Raw genomic sequence first — 15,144 nt, forward strand, 5'->3', positions numbered from 1 at the left:
TAAGAATGCAAATATCATTTATTATACTTTTTTTTAGATATGATTCCCATTATTCAGCTGGCTAAAAATACACTGGTAAAACACAGATAGATAGAATATCACATAATCATTATGTGTACAATTGCAGTTGTTCCCCTGGGAGAGCATACAGTACAAGTTAGCAATATAGCTAATTATTGATGATATTAACATTCGTTTAAAAGCCTGTTGTTCTTTCTATTTCTCTGTTTCTCTATTATTATTATTATCCCGATGGCAAACCTGTTCGCCCTGCAGCTGAACTCCTCCATACAGACTGAGCTGAGTGACTCCCCAGCTCAGGACGTTCCCCTTCACTTTCCCATTGTCACACAACATCTGCTCAACAATCTCTCCCTCAGTTAACACATAATCCCAAATGTTTACATCACTCATATGACCGACAAAAGCATCGTTAACTGAAATCCCTAAAAACCCGTCCTGGTCCTTCCCCAAAATGAGTCTTCCTCCAGCAGGAATGATGTACCCTGTCCTAATGTAGCGTTCCTTTCCGACCACCCCGTTCACCCACAGCTCAGCCCCTCCGTTGTGTGATGCCCAGGTAAGGCAGTAGTTTGTCCAGTCACTTGATGGAAGATCGAAACTCAGATTTACAAACTCATCTCCGATCCAGAGACCCACTTCAGAGCCTAAGGAGATCATGAGCTCATTGTCGTGGGACGTGGAGTATGAAAGCACAGTCAGATCTCGAATTGGGGGAATTTGGACATTCATGCAGGCTGTGAAGGATTTGAGCTCCATGGGATGTGATAAGTTCACCAAGGCGAAGCTTTCCACATTTTTCTGCGGGAAGTAGAGGACCAGGGGAGATATAGGTTGCTTGCCTTGAAAAGGAAAGATCATGTTAGAACAGTCATTACTCAGTAAAATAATGTCAGTATAAATGAATCTCAGTGGTGTTGTGGTATAGTTAAATGTCTACTGTATTAGTCTATAGTTGCAGCCACTCCACAAATTACTCACCACCTGTACTTGAAGGCCTTGATGCTTGAAAAGGATATACCAAATATATCAATGTCAAAATACTCTTATTCAGGGACAGATGAATTATGTATATTGAGAATTGCATGCACTGTAATTAAAGGGACAGTTCACCCAAATATGAATATTTCACACCATTCAGACAGTGAAAGTGGATGGTGATTAACAGCTGTTAAGCTTCGAAATGAAATATCATAATGATCATACTCATGACCTGGGTTGCAGCTGGGGTTTTGTGGATTTACTCCCCCCTACAATTCCAATATAGGCTCATTCTGAAATTGTAGCCCTATATACCTTTCTGGAGATTGCGAATTATGTAGCCAGAAGTACCTATGGCTGCATTTAATTTTTTTAACGAACGCTACAGAGCGTTATGATGGCGATCCTTTTCTTGCTTACCAGCTGACCGCACACCTTTGTTTGGACAGCTTTGCCGCTGTTACCAGTTTGTCTGGTAGCTCGACACATACGTCGCCGGACTTGAGATGCAAAGTGGAGTTGACTGCAACAACGGTGTTCAATTGCAGTGAAGAACGGTTCCAAAAAGTGGGTAAGACAAAAGCAAAAGCCAAAAAAAATTAAATAAACAAGTAAAAATGGGTGAGAATGTGGTAATCTGAAAACGTGAAAATCTGGCAGCTTTTCTTTTTCTGGATAGCTTTTCAAAACACTGCAGTTGGGTTAAGGGAAGTGGGTGGACGGATTGATCGGTGCTGTTTAAAACACGATTGTTTAGGTTTAGGGAAGGGGGATGCTGAGGGAATTGCTCAGCTGGTTAGTCAGTCAGCCAGTTAGTCAACAGCGGCCTCTGGTGCATAATGTGAGAACAGCAGGGGCGAATGGCACTCGCAAGAGAATTTTGAGATCTGAGAAAACATACACAGAGGCCTTTGGTGGAATCACGAAAACAAAAACTGTAAAAAAAATATATATAGCTCCTGGAATGTATTTTGCTCTCTCCAGAAATATATATAGGGGTACATTTTCAGAATGAGCCTGGGTTGTACAATTCCTAATGGACCTGAAACCTGCAACCTTTGGCTTACAGGTCCAACTCTCTGACCAAAAGACCATGGCTGTTGATAAAATAAACATGTCATGAAAACATGAATGAAAATGAAGATGAAAAATGTTGCCTAACTAAGTGCTAAATATTAAAATGAGATAAATTTGTAATATACAACAATCAATTATTTAAAAAAAGAAAACCTAAAAAGAAATAAATGATAAAATTTTTAAATGCAAATAGAAGTAATAAAAACTTTAACGTTAACACTACACAGTAAGATTCTTTAGTCAACATCATTCAATGAGCAATCTATTTGTATCATCTAATTTTTAAGTATTTGAAAAATGTAAAAAAAAATAGTTTATACTACGTAAACATTCATTGTTCATTAAATATCGTTATGCTTGTTTTTAAAAATACACACTGTTCATTGTTATTTAATGTTAGCTAAGAGTTATTAAATAATATTTACTGAAACATTACTGAATTCAACAGATTTATTTGATAATGTTAATTAAAGTTAAATCAGATTAATAAGTGATGTGTGGAAGATTGTGGATCCTTATTGTAACCTTTTTACAATTTGTTTTTATTATTTGAAAAACTGAAACTGAAATATAAATACATAGTAGCATTTGCAAAGTGTTACAAATGTAAACATTTTTTGAAAACTGAAACTGTCACAATCAGCAGCGATCTAATCCTTGCAGATTGCTTTAGAACTACAAATCCCGTCATGCACTTTGTACACACCGGTTCCTGTTTAACTTTGATTACACACTCACACATACAGCCGGAGAATCGTTATGGACTGATTACATGGACTTTAAATACAGCGCATACACACACATTTTTGCTGAACCTTATTATCTGTTTTGTGACATTAAGGCCCAGGCTTCCTAGCCTTACCTTGCCTTGCTAGACCCTTGCTTTGTTGTTTTGTTTATTTACATTGTCTGCTGCCTGCCTTTTGACCATTCACCTATTGTATGACCACGACTCTGAATTCACCAGTATACATGTGTTTGCCGATGTGTTGACCGTTGCTTGCATGACTATTCACTTTGTTAATAAACCTGCATTTGGATCCGCATTCCATTGTCCTATCACATATTAGCAACTATATTAAAAAAAATCTTAATAGAAATAATTAGTAGTATTTATAAAAAATATATATTTAATGAAATTTTTTTGAAAAATGCGAATTATAAAAAAGCTGTAATCAAAGTATTAATGTATTAATAAATATGATAATAGCATTTAAAATATTTGTAGTTTTTGTAATATTGATAAGTAAGAGTATTTACAGTTCTATTTACACTTTAGAAATAATTTAAAAACATGAAAATATAAAAAAAACTTTCAAAAAATCAATAAATACTATAATAGAATATAAATAATGGTAAAATTACCCTACTGCATGTCTGAAAGGAGCTTTTACTTCCTAAAAATCTAGCTTGACAGCTTTGGTCACCATTCATTTTTCCTTGTATGGAAAGGAACGGCTTGTATTATGACAAATAACTATTCTTCTTTCACAGAAGAAATCAGTTATTCGTGTTACAAAAGAGATTCTAAATTCTTATTTTAAAGTGCTCTATCCCTTTAAGAACCCTTTAATCTTGACATTTTCATTAAAAGTTATACCTTGAACCGCTTTTTTGTCCAGGGACAAAATAAGGCTCTCGATCCTTTTAAGCTTAGCTTCAATCTCCTCTTGACGGCACATTCCTGCAAGAAACCAGAGAGTGGGAACATGCTCAGGCACTGCAGGTCTAACAAAGAGCGCTTTTTTTTTCTTTTTCTTTTTTTTTTGTTAGCTGCTAGAAAAGATGAATCTCTGCCCTAACCTCCTTTGCTGAGACGTGGGAGGAAAGTAGACTCCACCACTCTTTCATTCAGAGGTTGGGCCATGCGGTAGTCGTTCCACAGGGTCTTATTGTCATGGTCCATTAATGTGCTCTCCAATTTCCTGATCTAAAGGCAACCACATTAAAAGTTAAGGGAACAACAACAACAAAAAAGATTGAAAGGGGTCATGAACTGAAAAATCTAAATTCAACATATAAAGGGTCATTGTCCTATTAAAAGCAGCCTGTGAGATTCAACACAAAAGTGAACTTTATTGTTGGTGTAAAAACTGTATTGAAGCCAAAATCACAGGCTGTGGAATGGTTGTGGCTAAACTCCGCCTCCACAAAAAAAGATCAACGCCCACTTATACAACACTGCCTGTTTAACTCCGCCCATTAATTCGCACTGCAGTAGCTACAGTAAATAAAGTGTTATCTACATTATACATAACATTGACTAAACTCCGCCTCCAAAATAGATTAACACACACTTTTTAATCGCGGCCGTTAGGATCCACCCACCAATTCAAACCACAGTAGTTAAGGCCATGTCCACACTAATATATTTCATTCAAAGACGCATATTTTTCACTATGTTTTGGTCTTCTGTCCACACCATGGACTGTAAAATATATGGACGTAGTATCCGTGACGTCACCCATAGGTTTCTAAAGAGCGCAAAAGAAGCCACAAGTAGGCGCGGCCAACCGTTGCCATTTTGTACGTGCGTCATCGCACCCACGGCGGGATACCAAACAAGGGCAAAGAGGCGGAAAGTGAGCGGAGCTACAGACACCTGCTGGCATTTAGCTTGGACCTGGTTCAGACACACTTTACTTTGGGAGAAATGCTTAATACTTTATCACCTGTGACTCGTTTGTATTCTGACCACTTGTGCTTGGTTGTATACTATATCAATAAAGTGTTTAGACTTTTAAAAACACTGCTGTAATACATTGAGCCACTAAACATTGTTCTTATGACGTTTTTAAACAGGAGGAAAACGCGAATTACTTCCAAACACTTCAGATATAGTCTGTGTTATGACAATGCTTTAGATGACTGTTCTAGAGCCTACAGCTAATCAATCCGTCAGATTCTGGAGTGCATTACAGCTCTAAATATAAATATAAACCATAAATGATCTTAAATAAGACATATACATGTACAGAGATGGTATATAAGTATATAACTTTACTCACATGGGAAACGGAGGCCACGTGAATTGTTTGTGAGCACAATTAAGTACACTCAGCATGCCATGCCATCTAATAAATGTAGGAAACAAGTCCAAAAGGCAGTTGACTGTGTAAAGCCACATAAAACAACACAGAAATACGATAAATATGCAGAGTTCAGTGGCTAATCTGCAGGATTCAGCTGAGGTGACGTGACAGCGACTAACGAGACCTAGCTGTCACTCAAGTGGCCACTCCCTTAATTATGCAAACTTAATATAACTTAATATAAAGGAAACGGATGAGTTATAAAAAAATTCACCCCCCTCACAGTTGTCATGAAGGGTAATATTAGCTGTATTAACCAAAATCTTTTTTTGTACCAGGCTGTAAACACCTTTTTTTCTGCTGTAAAGTTGGCCATTCTAACAGTGGGCTCAATTGAAATTTGCTCTGTTTTGGAGCCAGGAGCGGCCAGGACTAGCGGAATTTCGGATGAATTGCAGTTTAGTTACTTCTGTATTGGCTTCCTGAATGAGAGCGGGAGGTTGCCGCTTGGTCCACACTGAGACTGCTGTTTTACGAAACACAAACGTATCTTTTTAAAAACGCTGTTTAAAGTGGATACATTTTAAAAAGCTGTTTCATGTTGCAGTGTGGACATTGAAAATGGAGGCTTTCAAAATCAATAATGCATTTGAGTCATGTGACACAGTCATGTGACGAATTCCGCTAATATGGTGGTCGATATTGTAAAGCAGGTGTTTTGATTGCTCTTCGTTTTGACAGCTTTATTAAAGATAAATGTCAGTTTGTACATGCTCTATATTGCCTCTCTTCAAAGGACACAAAATTTTTACTGAGAGCTATTGATTCAGCATCAAAAAACACATGACAGTGGCAACATTTTGCTAAATAGTTTCAAAGAGAAGGGCGGTAAATAAATGCCAAGTGAATAAAATGCTGATTCAAGCATCTTACATCTGTGCACATGCACAGCACATGAATGAAAGCATTCCCTGTCACTTTAAGCCTGGTTTATACTTCTGCATCGAGTGATCAGCGAGACCCTGCCTTGCGTGTAGTCGTGCATTTATACTTCTGCGTACTGTTTGTGTTGTTCTGCCATAACACTTCCGAAGCACTAGCTGGCAGTAGGTTTTTTTGTTCCTCTGTGTTTCTAAGCGGTTGGTTTGTTTTTCTGAAAGCTACATGTAACCCAAACTCATTCATTCAGAGGCAGGAACCAGCGGCCGTGCAACAACTTTAATCATAAGGGAAACACAAAAGCTTGCAGCTCTCAGAACAACCCATGCTTGTCACCACTACCAAGCCGACCAGTCACAGTGCTTGCTCTACGCGTTGTTGCGAAGTGTAGTTACATTTATTGAGAGGTGCGCATCAGCATCGGCGGCTGCGCTGGTGCATAGTCGTGCTCTTGATGCAATAGTATAAATCAGCATTTAATGTATATTGTATGTAAAAAAGTAAATATCATTGTAACATGGAGCATTTATAGACAAAAACGCCATTTTCATTTTTTTTTCAGATATATTGCCCAATAATGCCTCACTGCCTGTTTAGCCCTACCCACTGATTCACACTGCAAACTTCTTTAGGTAATATTGCAGTGAAACTCCACCTCCACAGAAGAAAATCAACACCCACTTATACATCACTAGCTGTTTACCCTGGCCCATCAATTCACATTGCAGTAGCTAAAAAAGTCTTCTTTACATAGCATTAACTAAACTGTGCCTCCAAAGTAGATCAACACCCACTTATTCATTACTGCCTTTTAGCTTCCCCCACCAATTCACACTGCAATAGCAAAATAACTACTTTTTTATGTGGTTTCATTGTGGTTTAACTTCGCCTTCACAAAAGAAGATTAAGGATAAACCAGAGAAGCAAATGCAGATCGATGCAAAAAACCAAAAGATAAAGATGCTCTGAAGACAAGGAGATGCTGTCCTGTCCCACGTTGTGGAAAAACAGACTTTTAAAGACTATAAAAAACATATAAAAGACATGTCAATCATATTGTTTTGAATGGGCAAAGGTGTAACGGTCAACATGGTGAATGAATTCCCGCCTACTAGTACAGGAGCCAATCATCGATCAACATAGACTGACAACTCTCTGGGGGAGAAGCTCAGATCAAACGCATGCTTTTATGACAGATGACATGGTCAACAAACGCATTGGAATCTCATCGAATACTTGCTTCACAGACATAAGAAATATATTCACAAAAAGCTTGAAATCTGTACTTTTAATTAACCCTACTAGAAAACAAAAGTTTTCTGGTTTTGTAATCTTTATGAAACTAATGTGAGGTACAGTGCATCTTGTAACACGCAAAGCACCAACAGCAACTACTCAAACCCTCACAAACTTGTAAACAAAGAGTCGCTGTCATTTCAGGCAGAGATTCACCATCAAGACCAAGTTGTGGATTACTTCAGAGGAGCAGAGCGAACAGACGATCATGTTTCAGAGGATGATCATGTGTAGAATGGCCATAAATGAGGTTGGTGTCGTGATCTCGTTCTTTTTGGGTGTGCATGCGCATTAGCTCGAGCAACCTGAAAAAATGCTGATTTTATTTCATTTGAATGTTTAGAAACAAAACTAATGAGATGGTTGTTGTTTAATTTCATTGTGTTGACAGTTTTTTGATCAATTTGAATTTGATGTTTCTCCATTCAGACAGACTACCCGAGCACACTGCCCAAGAGGCATTTCAAAAATAGCCGCTGAGTGAAATGCCTTGCCTTACAGAGACTTTGATTTCCAGGGATTTTCATTCTTCTGATCCCAACATTAAGAAAAAGTGGAGGATCTTTAATTTAATTAAGTTAAACAGAGTCAGTAACACATGGGTCCTTTGTTCATTTAATTTCACCTCAGATTTGTTAACAAACTAAAGATCCAAAACAGCTTCACCAATGGTAACTGGTTTTTAAAGTTACCATTACACAGTTAAAAAAACACAACAGTGTCCATCTGTGAGCGATGTAGTTTGTAAAATATACAAGTTTACATTGATGGGCACTTAGCTGTCCTTTCCAACTATCAAAAAATATAGAATATGCAAAACTGTTCAACTGTGCCAATCAGAGCAGTATGCATTTACCTCAGAATCTACAATCTGCCATGCCCATATACACTGTGTTCAAATGAGTGTGGGTGTCAAACAGGACAGGAAAATAGGCTATAATTACTACATTATGATTATTTTTTGATGTTCAAACCTTGATAATATTGTAATGCTGACTTCAGAGAACAGTACAAAATAGGCAGATTATAACCCCAGATTATGTACCTGGTTGTGCGAGAGGGTGATGGGCGTATCGAACACTGTCCACATGACGCTCTCAAAACAGGGCGGTGTGGTCAGAGAGCCTTTATATCTGTAGAAGTGACTAAGGTTCTCTGACAGCATGGAGAGAACATTCAGGTTGGAGATACTCATGGACTGACCTGTCATGAGAAAAACACAGAAAAGAGGTGTGATGATGAGACTGCCATGAATCCCCTGGTATCAAATGCTACTTACTGTAGAGAGTCATGCAAAATGATTTGGATTACCTACGTATTTGATGTTTGCCAGGTTTGAAATAAAATCACTGTAGTACGTGTTCTCAAAATGTCCATCCTACACAAAATATACATATATATGTCAAATATAATATAATATAATATAATATAATATAATATAATATAATATAATATAATATAATATAATATAATATAACATAATATAATATAATATAATATAATATAATATAATATAATATAATATAATATAATATAATATTAGTTATAGTACTGGGAACTAAAAATGTGATGTCCAAAACAAATAATGCATTAATTACTTAAACTAGTGCACTGTTGCAAAATTTCTATGAAAATTTCATCCAGCTATGAAAGTGTAAACATTTTCATAATACATTAGGCGGTGTTTTCATCAACACATTTGCTATCACTTAAGCAATTGCAGGAAAGAGATTTGCAACTGTACTAAATATTGCATTAGACCGCCTATGGGTGTGATACTAAATCAGTGACCTCAGCCATGAAGGCAATTGGAGCTTTTGACCTGCACACGCTTTTGTGGAACATAATGTAAGGCATTGGGCCACTACATAGCGGCTGATCAATCAATAAATCCATTTAGCTCAGAAAAAACAGATATGTCTAACTTTACTCATGCTTTGAGCTTCAGGCAGTGCATGGGCATTTGGTGCACAGCTCCTAAAATTCAATTCAATTGATGCTTATTTATATAGCACTTCAACAATTTAAATTGTGTCAGTGCAGCTTAACATAGAAGTTCTAGCAAAGTCCAGATTTCAGAGTCAAGAGGATTCAAGCAGAAAATCATCTGCATTTTTAAAACATTTATTTTAATTCAAGAATTATTTACTTTCCCTCATTACCATTAGATGGCAGCAATGCACCAAAACACATTCACAAAATGATTGCACTTGGTTCATAAAAGATGGTTACAGCTAATCATACCTCAAAAAAGAAGGCTAAAACTGCAAGACCATCAGGTTTATTTTTGGCCTCTTCAAAGCTGGGGTACTTTTCAGAGTTGTAGTGGACAACGTGAAGCTGTGAGACAAAAAGCCAAAGAGGAAGGTGTTAGAAATTGCAATGCAAATTGAGTAATGTGAGGTTAGAGCTCTGCTGTATTGCTAAATTTATGTTTTGCAAACTTCTTGAGGAACTTAAATACAACTCATACACTTCAGCTTAAAAAATAAAGGTTCCTTATTGGGCGATTGTTCCATGAAGAACCTTCATCAATGGAAATGTATCGTTTAAAACAGGTTCTTTAAAATGAAAAAAAAACTTTGAAAACTCTCACTTTTTTATCTGTTTTGTGTTTTTTCCAGATAATATACAAACTTATAAATGTATATGAAAAATAGAAGTCCTATCAGCAATGATGACATTAAATATATAGCAACAGCAAAAACATAAAAACTGTTGAATTCCTAAATCAAACTTAAACTTTTCTACCCCCTTCTAAACACCGTCCCTCCAATCTCCCACCCCTCCCTATTTCCTGAGGCCTTCAATAAGTATGCAAAGGTGAATCAAGACACAGGTAAATAATTAATAAACCAATTGAAAAAAATATATAAATTAATAAAATTAATTAATCAAAACTTATACAAATAAGTAAAAAGATATAATAAATACATGGGTTATATAGAGGAAGAATATGTAAAGAAATACTAAAAGTCTCTTTTTCTCCCTTTGGAAATTCAAGTCAGCAGGTCCTGAAATGTTGGGGTTCCCAATAACAGAAAGTAAAGGACTCCATGTTTAGTTTAAGGAGTTCAGTGATCCTGTAAAAAATTTGTTTCTCAAGATAGATGCAATGTAGAACCTCTTTAATCCAGTGTTCTGATGATTGAGGGGACACATGTTTCCATTTGAGGAGAAATGCATGCCTGGCTGTAAAGTGGTAAAGGCAATGACGCAGCGTGTTGATGTTTGTGTAGTTGGGGTTGGAAGACAGCCAAAACAGCCTGATCTCACGAGGAAACGTAAGTAGTTTACGTTTTGTCAGTTTAGTGGCTAATCAGTAGGAATTTGTACAAGTTCAGTCGTACGAAAATGTACGATTTTGAAAAAGGAGGCGTGGCACCTAACCCCACCCCTAACCCCAACCATCATTGGGTGATGAGCAAATCGTACTAAGTAGTACAAATTAGATTGTACAAATTCATATGAATTAGCCACTAAATCAAAAAGTTACGAATTGCTGTGAGATTGTGTTGACCAAAAATGGCAGTCAGAGGGTCAGAAGTGATGATTGTATTAAGGGCTTGAAATAGAATTTTGTTCATTTTGAACGGGACCAAAACATGTGAATGTAATCTGCCGGTGACTGCTTACATCTGTTACAGGCATCGCTTTTGTCCAGAATTACTTTAGAAAGTTTATACCTATGAAGTATTTTACATTGTAATAGGGCATGTCTGGCACAAATAGATGAAGAGTGAACTAAACTGAGAATGTCCTTCCATTGGTCCTCAGAAATCTCAATACCCAGATCTTCTTTTTCTCACTTTTTTAAAGAACCGTTTGTTGAACTCATGTTCTTTCTGGCACCTTTATTTAAAACTTTTTATTCCCTGAAGGTTCTTTACAGTGGAAAAAAAGGTTTATTTGAATTATCGAAATTTTAACTATGAAAAATGGTTCTTTGAAGAAATTTTCACTGAACAGTTTTTGAAGAACCAAAAAAGGTTATTCTATGGCATCACCCTGAAATTGCCTTTTTGGTTCTTCCTGGCAGTTAAATTTAGTTTTAAGAGGGCAGCTGTCTAAAATAGAATCTGACATGTTAAGATTTCAGGCATAAGTCCAGCAGCACTCAAAAAGATAAGCCCCTACAGTTACAGAAGAAAACAACAATGCCTTTTACAACTAGGACATGTCTAAATGTTCTTTCATGCATCCATGCACTGGACTAAATTGAATTATGTAAATACTTCTGCCATGTAGCGAATGCCGTCCATTGTGTGCTCTGATCCACTGGCCTCCAAGTCCCAGCCTCCCCAGTGCAGATGCATTTGGACGGCGGTGTATTGGTGTGGAAACCCCTTGGTAATCTTCATGGTGCTTGGCAGCTGAATTTCCACTGTCAAACACAAACACAATTCTGGGCTAAATTCACAGAAATCTACTTTAATATGCAAAGTAAAAGGGAAACACTAGATGTACATATAAAGATAGAAACTTTGAAAAAATATTTTTGGACTTTTTGACACAAGATGGTGACAAAAGTATCGACTGCAGGTGTTGCATGCTAATACATACATTATAAAAGAATTTCCATTTCGGATGAAACAGTTCATACCAGAATGGCCATTGTTCTTCATGAGAAAGGAACCGCGGATGTCTTCATAACCTGTCAGCTCGAGCTGTTGTATTCCTGGACTATATCGCACCTTTCGCCGCTGTATGTCAATGGGAGACTGTTGTTGGCCACCGCAGTCATGATATTTTTCTGCCCAGTGCTTCTGATCCAGCTCTCCTGTTATAAAAAAAGACAAGTGAGGCATTTAAGCAGAGTACGATAAATTCCCCATGTACACAATAAAACACTAATGATAGCTAATGTTGGGCAGGAGGTTCATGTATAGCTTTTCAAATATATGGTGCAGAAATATTGTCAAAACCTGGAACCTTCAAGATCAAGATTTTCTTATGGGGTTTTATAGTGGAGATTTTTAATTGATGAAGGTGCATAACCTCTGCGGTAAATATAACTTGATACTTTAACATACTTGAAAATATTAAGGGAACCCATAACAAATTATTTTTCTGGGTTCTGAATCTCACCTGCACCACTAAATAAGATTTTAGATATTCCAGTAATATTGATAAAAGTTAGGCTACACGCTTGTAATTGTGCAAATGTTTACCCAGTAGTAAATGCGAAAAGATTATGTTTTAATGACCTCCTACGTTCCTAAATGTTAAAGTGGTATCTAAAACCATAGAAGATATTATTGAGTCATTCATTCAGTCCCCAAATGCACTGCGAAACATGTACAGTTATCTCAACATTTTCTTGTTTGTTTGTGGTCTAGCAGAGATGCAATGGCCACCATGTTTGTTAATGCTTCATTTTGGGTTTCAGAAAAGTGCTCATGACGTGAGCACCGACTTCTGGAAGTGAGCTCCAAATTTTCTACTTGACAGTCAAAGCAGTGTTATAAAGGTTTTAGATTAGAGGAGGTCTGCAAGGGTTTACATTTTGGTACGCTAGACTAAATAATAAAAACAATACAATGAATTCCATGTCATGCCAGAAGATGGTGCTAGCAACATCCGTTCTTCCATTTTCCAAACAGTCACTCACATTCCCTCAGCTCCCTCGGTCATCACAGTGGGATGAACCACCAATAACTTATGTTTATTACTTAGGCATATGTTTTTTATGTGGCAGATGCCTTTCCACAGCTCAGTACTAAGAGTACAATATCTTGTGAACCCCCAGTGAAAACAGACACTCTACAGACAACATAATGTATCCAGTTCTTCTGCACTGCATGTCTTTGGATTGTCAGAGGAACCCACACAGACACATGGAGATCATAACAACTCCACATAAAAATACCACCTTACGCAGCCGAGACTCTAACCAGCAACCTTCTTCCACCGTGCAACCCATTGTCCAAAAAATACAGCATAATATTATGCAAGTATAGATTTTAGTAACTGATTATTAAATTGTTTAATAGGGTTTATGCATGGTAGGTTCCAAGGAACTGCAAGGAATTTTCAAAGAAAATAATTTATCAGCCAGCACTAATGACCCAGCTAACAATGCTTGGTTGCCAGATTGTTCTGGGAACATTAGTTTTGTGTTTCCACCCACACTTACATACAGAAATAAAGATACAAAAGTTCTCACTTGGTGGTACCCTTATTCAAAGGTATATATACACTCACACCTTAATTTGCACCAACTTTTATGATCATAAGGTAGACATTATTAAGTTTTATTTTGCTAATATGTACTAATATGCATTATAAAGATTTGTAAAAATTGCATAAAAAATCAAAGTTTAAATTTGCATGGTATTTAAATATATTGGGCTATTTTTTAAAGTGGCTTTTATGTCCAGTAGTCTTCATATTTATGTTAGCGTTTATTTATGGAGCACATGTGGTCCTGTGAGCCATGACATTTTGTTCCACTTTGTGTTCACACATGTAGACGAATTAAAATAAAGCTCAACTTGAGTTCACTTAAATTGACCAAAGGTGCCAATATGGGCCCTTTAGGTACAACGGCCCCCATGACAGATTCTTTACCTTTATTTTTGATAAGACATAATGTTCTCACAGTGTTATCTTTTGGTTTTCATAATGAAAATAGAACGCTGTCTGTAAGTTAACAGAAAAATCTCCCCTGAAATGATCTCGATGTTTTTGGTCACAAGCACACACTGCAGAGAAGGTTGTTCTTATTTGGTTCCTAAAAATAACCAAACAAGAACCATGTGGGAACAGAAGGACTTTCTTTTGTTTGCTGCTGGAGATTCAAATACAACAGCCTTGTAGCACAAAAAAACATGCTAGTCGACTGTTGTAGGAATAGATTAGTGAGGGTATGAGGGTGATTTTGAACACAGACAAGAATGTCGAGTGAGATAAGCATAATCATTATATGGTCAATTTACAAATAGGTTAATCATAATGAAAATTCAAAAAGCACATTATGCATCACTTTATTTTATATCTTCATATCACAAAAGGAACACTGCCTATAGTTGATCGATTTTTGAAACTCTCTACACCTCAGCGCATTAATACATTAATTAATAATTAAAAACAGTTGATTTTCGTCAAATTAATACAATGAATAGAAAACTGAGCTGTGCATTATTGACTTGTTCATATATTTGTTGACCGGATAAAACTGTCTTTTGCTTTTCACAGTTTCTTTTTTTCATTAAATCTTTTTAGTTATTTTTGTATAAATAATTGTATAACTTCTAGTAGAACAACGCAAGCCGTTTACATTAAACTAACAAAGGTTTGTACAACGGCCACTGTAAGACCAGTAGTAGAGTGTTTAATGTAAGTGTTTATAGACCTCGGCAAACAGTTATAAACGTAATAGCCATCATTATTCTACATTACCTCACAAATTATCATGTGCGCTGCGGAGCCCGGCCGTAGATGTTGTAAATATAGGCCTATATTTTTTTTATCGGAAGAAATAAAGGAGAAAAAGGAAACACTTGCCTGAATATGTCCAATAATCTCCATCTACTCCAGCCGATGCGAAATTCAGCGAAGTGACGAATAGCAGGACTAGAGTCAGCTGCTCCATGCTCTGTGATTGTGATGCTGCCTGTGCTCTGAACTGTTTCTCATGCTGTTCTCTCGTTCATGGCAAAATAAAGCGGTACTGAGGGTAACATTGATTGCAACAGTGTACACCCAGAATACCAAAGGCGTGTAGCAACACGGTCATTTTAGTGAAGTTTGGAGTGCTGGCAAATAAATGTTTGAGGAGGCTGTCGTGCTCATGCAT

At 36.8% G+C, this 15,144-nt stretch overlaps 1 protein-coding gene across 2 annotated transcripts; it reads right to left on the minus strand.

The window, feature by feature from the left end:
* On the minus strand, positions 1-15,001 carry ca6 (carbonic anhydrase 6). Of its 2 annotated transcripts, XM_087307121.1 has the most exons (10): positions 14,853-15,001; positions 11,950-12,126; positions 11,582-11,730; positions 9,591-9,686; positions 8,658-8,724; positions 8,392-8,549; positions 3,883-4,009; positions 3,680-3,763; positions 1,003-1,026; positions 1-863 (listed from the first exon to the last, which is right to left on the minus strand). In XM_087307121.1, exons 1-10 carry the CDS (start codon positions 14,938-14,940, stop codon positions 217-219), a joined length of 1,617 nt encoding a protein of 538 aa, XP_087163247.1. In that variant the 5' UTR covers positions 14,941-15,001; the 3' UTR covers positions 1-216. The 2 variants fall into 2 exon arrangements, with proteins under 2 accessions (XP_087163247.1, XP_087163248.1); XM_087307122.1 differs by lacking the exon at positions 1,003-1,026.
* Positions 15,002-15,144: the final 143 nt, after the last annotated feature.

This window comes from Danio rerio, chromosome 23 (assembly GCF_052040795.2).
Source record: "Danio rerio strain M-AB ecotype USA chromosome 23, GRCz13ab, whole genome shotgun sequence".
Lineage (NCBI taxonomy): Eukaryota > Metazoa > Chordata > Actinopteri > Cypriniformes > Danionidae > Danio > Danio rerio.